The sequence below is a fragment of the Sminthopsis crassicaudata genome, chromosome 3, assembly GCF_048593235.1.
Source record: "Sminthopsis crassicaudata isolate SCR6 chromosome 3, ASM4859323v1, whole genome shotgun sequence".
Classification (NCBI taxonomy): Eukaryota; Metazoa; Chordata; class Mammalia; order Dasyuromorphia; family Dasyuridae; genus Sminthopsis; species Sminthopsis crassicaudata.
The window spans coordinates 434,098,114-434,107,811 of record NC_133619.1 but is presented as its reverse complement, the minus strand read 5'-3'; the positions used below and the strand labels follow the sequence as shown (position 1 = coordinate 434,107,811).

At 40.2% G+C, this 9,698-nt stretch overlaps 1 protein-coding gene across 1 annotated transcript; it reads right to left on the bottom strand.

The window, feature by feature from the left end:
• Positions 1 to 245: 245 nt before the first annotated feature.
• Positions 246 to 5,906, bottom strand: IFT70B (intraflagellar transport 70B). Its single transcript, XM_074303010.1, has one exon. The coding sequence runs from the start codon at positions 3,162 to 3,164 to the stop codon at positions 1,167 to 1,169; it is 1,998 nt and encodes a 665-aa protein (XP_074159111.1). The 5' UTR covers positions 3,165 to 5,906; the 3' UTR covers positions 246 to 1,166.
• Between the last annotated feature and the right edge of the window lie 3,792 nt (positions 5,907 to 9,698).

Sequence of the window (9,698 nt, the reverse complement as noted above, 5' to 3'; positions counted from 1 at the left end):
TAAATTATTCCGGCCTAGACATTGGTTATAATTTGCTTTAGTGAAGATCCACACATCCAAAATTTTAAAAAATAGAATTCCTGAAGTTAAAATATAATATACAAAGGTACTTCCATGGGGATGAATAAATCCTAACATTAATATGTCTTAAAGTTTTAGGCATAAGCCTATTAGGGATCATGAACTCTTGGAATTCCAAACCATCATTCATCATTGTTAAAAAGACAAATACAACTATATACATATTTTATGAAAATTATTGACAACAAGACTTTATTTTACTACATTTTCCAATTCTTGTTAATAGAAGCAGAGATAAATCAAGGAATATTATTACTTTTTTTCCCAACTGGCATTTAAATTTATTATACTATGACTGTCATTTTGTGATAAAGCAATGGAGAATTTCTTACTGAATTTTGTACACTATGTAAAGAGTAAACCTTCAAGAACCTTATAAATTGGCACCTTTGTTGTGCGACACCTTATCAAGACATTCTAAAATCTATGCAGTAGATATGGATTATAATAGAAATACAAGAATTTGTTACATAAATGGTTCATATAATCCTGTAAGTACCTAATTATGGAATATTATAATCAATATGGATCAGATTACAGATAATATATTTGTGTATTCTATACACAGTTTGAAAATTGTACTATATATGCTACTGCCCATTAGGAACTTTGTACCCATAACATATATAACTTGATTTATCTCAACATTAGTACCTGTCACATAAAATATATTTAGAAAAAATAATATTTAAAAGTGCGCCCCACTCTGGGTATTATACTTCAGGAGGCTCTGAGTGTACCTTGTCTATACTGGTCTAGACTTGCTTGACCTGTTTGTAGAATGGGGCCTTTGACAGAATGTCAAAGAGATAAAATTCCATTGTTAACAAAAGAGTGGACACTGTGACTGATATTAAAAATAACATGCTCTCTATATATCAATTCATAATCTTTTTCTTTAACTTCTCAGGCTGCTTGATTTCCTTTTATCCTTTGCGTGACTTTTCAAAAATGTTTCTCCCCAATCATTTTTATTGCATTTTTAAAAGTATATAAAATACAAATATGACAAATACAACAAGATAAAAAGCTATCCTCGTTTGAGTACTAGACATGTAGGAAGAAGCCCTATTCCAGAGAAGCCATCACACATTCCAACCTATAATCTCATAGATCAGTGCTCTCAGCTGCCTGGATTCGTACGTAACCGTGTTCTTCCCGATGTGCATTCTTTCTTCCTCAAGGGGTTGTTCAATGACTGCTGGTATGTTTCTACCATAAAGTTCACAGTGTTCTAGAAACTGTACGCACTCTTGGATCACACTGTCACGAAGCATGATCATGTGTTTGGACATGTTTTCCAGAAGAGACAGGAAGCATCTTTTGGCATAGTACCAGGTATCGGTCCCAAGTTTTTTATTGTAGGGTTCCAAGCTTTTGATAACTCGAGATATACCAAAGTCATAATTTCCTTTGGCACAGTACAGAGTTCCTATCACCAAGTTTACAATGCAGAGGTGGTAGATTTTCTTATCTGGATCATCATAGGACAGCTGCTCCTCCTCCTTCTCGATTTTCCTCATCAATTCCTCGGCCTCTTCATTTTGACTTGTCATAATATACGAGACACACAAATTGGCCAACACGATGGCGCTCACGTTCAATATGTTATCGTAGTGCTTCTTTACTATAGGCTCATAAAAGCCAATGGCTTCTTTGTATTTGTTTTCTTGCATGAACAGCACGTGAGCGACATTCAGCTTCCAGACATCGTGGTCGTTACAAAACTCCACGGACTTGCGGAAGATTTTCTCCACCATGGGATAATTCTCGAGATTCCAGTAGATTTTGGCCTGCGCCATCAGCACCGGGATGTACTTTTCCAAGGTTTCATCGTACTCGTTCACCGCCTTCTTCACGGCCTCGTCGTCCCTGTTGTGCCTGGCTTCTTGCACTTGCTTGGTAAGTTTCCTCAGCTGCTCAGTCAGCATCCCCGCCAGCTCATCGAGCTTCAGGAAGGCCTCCTCGGGGGCTGTCTGACAGGTGATCATGGCGTCCAGGAAGTCGTAGAGATAGGGGGTCAGAAACTTATACGTCAGGTGGGCGTTCTCTGCCAGGACATCTGCGGCCAAGTCGAAGTATTCGTACTTGCAGTAGAGAAGCAGCAGGTTCCCAAAAGTCTCCGGAGGGAACGGGTTCTGTTGAAGCAAGAACTGCAGCTTTTCGAAGCCCTCCGTGGGCTTGGCGTCCATGTTCATCAGGGCCTGGTTGTGCAGGGTGACGGGGTCCAGCTCCTCCTCGGCTCTGGGCGGCATGTCGGTGAGGGCCTCCTGGGCGGCCTCGTGGTTCCGCAGCTGGTACTCGATGGCTGCTTTGAGGTTGAAGGCCTCCACCAGGGCGGTCTGGTGGAGCACCAGGGTGTTGCCGACGCTCCGCACATCGATGCCCTCCGTGGTCATGCCCACGCCTAGCTCAGGGTGCTGCCGGATGCCGCGCTCGATGATGTCGGCGATGTGCTTCAGGGCCGGGGCGTAGTGCCGGCTGCTGTAATAGGCCAGGGCCAGGTTGTAGGAGAGATCGGGCCGATAGCCCGAAGCCTGCAGAGCGGCCCCGAACTTGGCACAGGCAGCTTCGTACTGGCCCTCCTTGTACAGAAGGCAGCCCAGGTTGACCTGGCCATCGGGCTCACTTTCGGCACCGGCCTCATCGCCTCCTTCCCCACTCAGCAGCTGCTCCACCAGGCTCTGTGCCCCGGGCAGGTCCCCCTCGCTGTATTTGATGGCGGCCTGCAGGCGGAGCACGCGACCGTGGTAGGCAGGATTGTCGAGGAGCAGGAAGGCCACTCGTGTGGCCTCGGGATAGAGGCAGGCCTTGTAGAGGGCCTGGGCCTGGTACAGGCGGTACTGCTCCAGCTCGGGGTGCAGCTGTCCCAGCTGCTCGTAGCACTCGGCCGCCAGCGCGAACTCCTGCAGGCGGTAGTAGCAGTAACCGAGCAGAGACAGACCGGCCCGGCACCTCGGGCTCCGCTGCAGCTCTCCGCCCAGAAGCTGCACCGCTTCGGCGTACCGGGCGTCCCGGATAAGGCGGTACACCGCCGCAGTGAACTCTCCGTCCGGGATCTGCGCCCCGGTTAGGCCTGCCATCGCCCCCAGGATTGCTCCGCGTTGCCGTCTCCACGGCAACTGCTGCTAAAACGGAAACCGGAAACAAGAACTAAGCGACCTTCCTCCAGGACCCGGAAGTAAAAATTGTCTTTGTTCTAGTTGGGGATGATTTGGAATCGGAATTTCGCAGGTATTATCGATCGCTAAGTTGCTCGCTTCGCAAGATTCCTAACGCTTACGAACACGAGGGAAGATCCCTGAGCTTCTATCGAATGTTTCGCGGCTTGCACCACTTTGGCAGCGCACGGACTCCTGGGAAGATGAGTTTCCATCTCAGTAGTGGTGTATGCTGGGAGATGTAGTCTCTGTGGGTAGTTTTCGGGATCATATTGAGAAAGCTGGAGGCTGGGTCCACTTTATCCTATCCTTTGTTCCCCAAGAAGGCTGGGCTTCCTCTTCTTGTTTTGTGCACCCTCCTGCTCCGAGGCGATGGTCACAAGCTGCTTTTTTTTTTCTTGAAGGCAAGGAAAGTCCAGATTTTGAGTTAAAATAGATTAGATAAACCCTCTAATTTTACAGATGGGGAAAATGAAGCACTGAGAGGTTATCACTTTCCCAAAGTTGTACAGTTTGTAAGTGTGAGAGCTGAGATTCCAACCCAGAGCCCCTGCCTCTTTCCCCTGTGTAGTTCTCAAGCCTACCTTCGTCCTTGGGAGGACCAGCTAGTGTAGACATTCCCTAAGTGGGATTATTTTTGAGAGGAGAAAGCTTTTTTTCAAGGGTGGTGGCGAAATTACACTCAATCCCTTCCTCTATAAAATGGACTTGGCCAGTTTCTGGAGGCATCGCTTGATTCTCAGCTACCTAAGAATGCAGAGTGTGACGCTGCAGAGTTCGGAAATCACAGGAACCCGGATTTCGTGCTCAAAGGGCCCGTGGAAATCATGTACCCCGACCCCTAGTTTTACAAATGGCACAGAGAGAAGCCAGGTGGGCTGCCCCAAGTCCCACACAGTTTAAGTAGAATTGGAAATCTAGCGTTAGGTTTTAAAATTCCAAATCGAGTACTTTTTCCTCCGGCCCACACTGTCGGCTAACAGACCTTACACCCGATCCGTGCGAAGGACATAAAAAGACCTGGTTTCTGCCTCCGAGGTGTAATAGTGTTCCAGGTTTTATTGGGACTATAAAGTGTAGAAATGAGGAGGTTCTTTGTAGCGCTTGCTTTCCGCCGTGCATCCTCCGCTTAGAAGGGAGCCTGTTTTCAAACTTTTATGCGTCTAATACTAATAAAACCTAAGACCAACCTCGGGAGTTTTGCCCCACCCTTCAGAAAAGAATGACAGAATTAAAATCTCCTTCTCCTTTGTTGGACCGCAGGGTGGTATAGAAAAGTGTTTGGCTTGGAGTCCGAGGAGCTGAGTTTGAATTCCGGATTTTCCTGGTTATTTTATTTGTGTGGCCTTGGGCTAGGCGCTTAACCCTCTTTCTGCCTCCGTTTCTTCTGAAAGAAGTGAGGAAGTTAAACCAGATGACCTCTTAGGTTACTTCCAACTTAAATTGATGATTCAGTGATTATTTTTCCACTTCTCAGACCTGGTTTCACAAATATACTTCAACATTTGCCTGAGTCCTTTTTAATGTGGGTATTTCTTCTATAAGTACAGACCACAATACAGACATGCAATTTCATCTGGTTTTTCTTGTCTGCGTTCTTGTATAGATTTTCCAGAGAAGATAAACCCCGTGTTCTAGAGATCTACTACCAGCGTAATACACTGGCTCTCTATCTGTTAAGTGCTTATTTTTGCTATGTGACCAGCCCATCTCCTTGGCTAATCATTTTTTTACTTAGTGATATGACCTCTTATGTATGCATTATTAGTGAAAATATGCTGCAGCCACCATATATTTTTCAGTTATTTCTGGGTCACCTACAAGGTTGGTACTTTGGAGATGGTGATGTTACAAGATTAGGGCTTAAATATTTGTGTTTTTTAAATAGAAAGGATGAATTTATAGAATGGGAAAGAGCTTGGTAGTGTTAAAAGCACCTCACAAGTAGCTTTTTTTCCTATTCAGGGCCCAACTTGTCTTGTCCTATGTTTTCATGCATACACATATATACATAGGCAGACATAAACATATGCGGATACACAGATATACTTCCTTAATGAACTGACCATTCACATTCATGACCCATGGCAGTAAATATTTTTAAGATCTATTTAGTTCTTGTATGATTTGTTAGATCTCTTTCCAGTAATGACAAATTTCATTGATCAGGCTCTACATAGTTTAGGGGCTTGATTCAGTAACAGAATATTATCCAGGAAAGAGAATCTGAAGAATCTCACATTCAATAGGAAGCCTTTATTTTGTAAACCTCATAAATAAAAAAATATAAAATTTTTAACCTACAAATTTAAGAATGTCACCAATTTTGATAGACATTAGTGTCTTAGTAAGGATTCTCTTGATCATCTGAAAGAAACTGTGCCATGGATCATGGTTTCAAGTAAAAAAAAAAAGTCATGTACTTGATCAAAATTGATTATGAGTCTCATTCAGATTCATAACAAAAATTAAATTCTTAGAATGTTTTAGATATTAATTCTTAATAGTCTTATTCTTTTATCAAACACATGAAATAGCTGCTTAAGGCTGTAAATTTCTCATTAGGGACCCGATATATTTAACATCTTTTGTATAATGACCAGTAAAATACCATGAATAAGTAGGAGCTTAATAATATTATTTGAGGATAGTGAAATATCAGCAATAAAACAGTAGACTCATACCTATTGTTTAGATGGATTCATTGATGACAACTACCTTTTGGGAAATGAAATGAAACATTTTCATTTGGGATTGAAAAAAGGGCCATGCAAAAGATGACAATGGCATTTGGTTACTTCAGTAAAATGGAGGATAAATCATGAAACTTTCAGGACCCTAAAAGTTATTTCAATAGGAGATGAATGCTGACAATTCCTAAATCCTGAATCTGCTTTAGAAAAGGATGTTAGAATCCAATCTGTAAGTGCTAGGACTTTCAGTTTTAAGGGAAATTGATATGTAGATTCTTTGTTCCAAACCTTTGCAATTATAGTTGAACATTATTTGGTTTTGATAGCAGAAATTACATCTGCCTCTGAATTACAGCTGACAGAATTCTAGGGAATTAATGGTGGGTTGAAATTTAGTAGTTTTTAATGTTTTATCATAGACTTAGAACCCACTCATTTATTGCAATATTGTGACGGAGGCATAACTTTTCAATGGACATGTCACCTTATGCAACAAGAAAAAAAGGCTGTTGGGTCACTCTAATAATAAATATCACCTCATTTATATGGTGCTTAACATCTGTTATTTCATTTGATCCTCTCAATAACGCATTTTTCAAATGAAGTTGCCAAGAACAGACTGATTAAATGAGTAGCCCAAAGTCACACAGCTATTAAGGGGGAGAACAGAGATTCAAATATAGGTCTTCTGAGTCCCATTCCAATGTTTTGTTTGGCTTTTAGAAATAAACACCATGCTATATCTCAGTATGATATATGAGCATATAGAGTCACTGATATAATGAATTCAGTTTCTTTCTTCATACACAAAAAAGTATTAGAGATGTGTGCTTGTGAGTAGAATGAGTCAAAGAACCTTCCACTTTACAGATTTCAAAAGAGGAACAGAATAATTACACAATTCCCTATGAGTAAGTATAATTACAGACTTTGTGTTCTCTTCAGGTGAACTGACCACAATGTTCTGTCCAGATTTGACTATAGGTTTATTCCTAGTTTACCTGGAATATCAATCCCTTTAGGATTTTTAGTTTCTGAAAATTACACAGACAGATCAATTCTGTGCAATGTTTCTTGATGGGAGGAGAGTGGAGATTGGTAGGGGGATAGTTTTTATTTTATTTTATTTTTTTATTCCAGATTAGATTGTCTTTGAGTGACTTGGATAAAAATATCAATTTAAGAAAAATCATTACTTAAAGAATCCAAGAATTTCATTTGAAGGGATAGTAGCAGAATTTAACTTGGGGATCTCAGAACTTTTTCTAAAAAATATTTCAGTAGCTGTAGTTCAAAACAATCCATTTCATTTGTAGAGTATATTGTATTTTATACATTTAAAAACATTCTAAGAAGGGGTCCATAGCTAAAAGGGTCCATGACACAAAAGAAAGTTAAGAACTTTTTATACATACTTAGATGTAATTTAATTCAATCCATTTTATCCATGAATCCTCACTCTCCTCTACAGCATTTCTGACAGGTGGTCATCCAACCTCTATTTTAACCCTTCTAGCTACAGGGAACTCATTGCTTTATGTAACAGCCTATTTTTACATTAAACCCTTTCTCATATTGAGCCAAAATGTGCTTTCTATTAGCCCTAGTATTGCCCTCTGGAGCTACACAAAATAAATGCAATCCCTCTTCCAGATGACAGCTCTTCAAATATTTCAAGACAACTATCATGTCCCCCTTTAGTCTTTTCTTCTCCAGGCTAACTGTCCCTTGTTTCTTCAACTGTTCCAGTCTCTTCACCATCCTGGCCACCCATTTATTTAGCAGGCAGTTAGCCTCTCACATAATTACCTTGGGTACATTGCCATTAAATCAGGGCATAACAACAAGGCCTGGAAATGGGAAAATGACTGTTGTGGCTCTCCCTGGTCTTTCTCCCAGGTGGACCAAGTCGTTTTGTTGTTTTCATCTCCAGAAAGTACTTTGCTTCCAAATGGCTTCCTGTTTATGTAAAAGAGGCAAAATGACCCTTTGCTATTCTCACCGCCTGTTTAGTTCCTCCATTTCACATCCTTGTCTTTGTGACAGGGTATTTCTCTAATTGCAGCAGCTGAAGGGGATAGGAGGGAGGCTGTTCTGAACCTTCCTCCTTATTTCATCTGATGCTGCTCCAGAGACCTGGCTTGAAAAAAACAGGACATTCGGCATAGACAGATGGAGGGCAGGGTCATTTTCAAAATGAAATGAGTGCACAAATCACACTGTGAAATTGGCATGACCATCAATGCTGCTATGATAGACCAACTTTTATTCAGGCTCTGATAGGCAGTTGGGGAATATATTGTTTTTTTGGGAAAGAAGGCTCTTTAATTAATGATAGAAATTCTGTTAAGCGATAAATGAGGTGGAATATGATAAAATATCATAAAGAGCCATTTTGCTTCCAATAGAATCTTGATCAGGCTGAATCATTTATTGAAAAGTAAATTTATACTACTATCCACAGAAAAAGTAAAGTTGGTGGATGTAGCAAAATGATTCTCACTTAAAGAATTTTTCTTTTAGAAAAAGACTTTTGACTTATGTATAACATGAATGCTGATTGTATGGAGGTAGAAGATAATAAAATGTTGAGAGTTCTATCCTACTAGGATTGCAAACATAAATTTCTTTAAAAATAAGCATAGAAGCCATATGATGACTGTTTAAGATCATGAATGTTGGCTCTTATGTTAATATATCTGCTTGGCAAAAAGTGAGATGGTTAAGTCCCAGGTGACTTCTTGGCATTCTCTTTGGAAATTAAAAGATTATTTCCTCCCTCAAACTGTAGTAAACACTTTAGCTAAATATAATGCTTATAATATAAATATAATACTCCTTTTCTGAAAGCCAGACACTAGAGTCATTTTAATACTGTCCTTATTGCAGAAAAGCAGCAAGGTATCTTCTGACAAATTTCTGTTTTTAAATTATCCCAGAAAGTACCTTTTCTTTAGCCTTTGAAGTACTGTCTCAATCTCTTTAATGCTCCTCGTTTTTTTTTTTTGTTTGTTTGTTTGTTTTTGTTTTTTGTTTTTTTTTTGTTTTTTTAATCTTCTCTACTTTTCTTTGAAAGTGATGAAAACTCTAGATCCAAGAAAAAATGGCATGTAAAATCGAAAAAGGAGAATAAACTTGTATTCTCTGGATAATGATAGTTGATATTCACTTGTAGGAGCAATTATTGTCTTTTTTTAAAAAATGACTCCAAAATATATTTTCCCAAAAGATTGAAGCCAATTTGTATGAAAGAGTCAAGATTTCAGAAACCCAGTTAATGCTTACATGGAGAGAGAAACTTAACCTCATTATGAACTTAGCCTCCTTTGGCTCATGATTACAGTTTTATTAATATTTTAATTAGTAATATGTTTCCTTCTTCTCTCTTTCCTAAATAGATCTTGCTTTTGATCAAGCTGCTACTATTTGCAGGCTTATTATTGGGTCCCACTGCTGTATCAGAATTGCTTTCTTTCGCTGAGCATAATTGCATCTCGGTTTATAAGTAAGGGAGAACATAATGGTGTGGAGAGCTTCGTTTAGGGGGGAAAAAAACCCAAACAAAAAATAAATGAAGCCACCTCAAGACACTTTATTTATGTAGCATTTCCCTCCAAAGAGTTCGGACTGCTTTGCCCATATTGCCTCATTAATCCTCATAAGACCTCTGAGTTAGGTAGGCGATAAATATTGTTATCTCCACTTTTAAACTCGGGTCGGGTGAATCGCCTGAGCTCAGGCCGAGCCTGATGCAGGTTGCCTT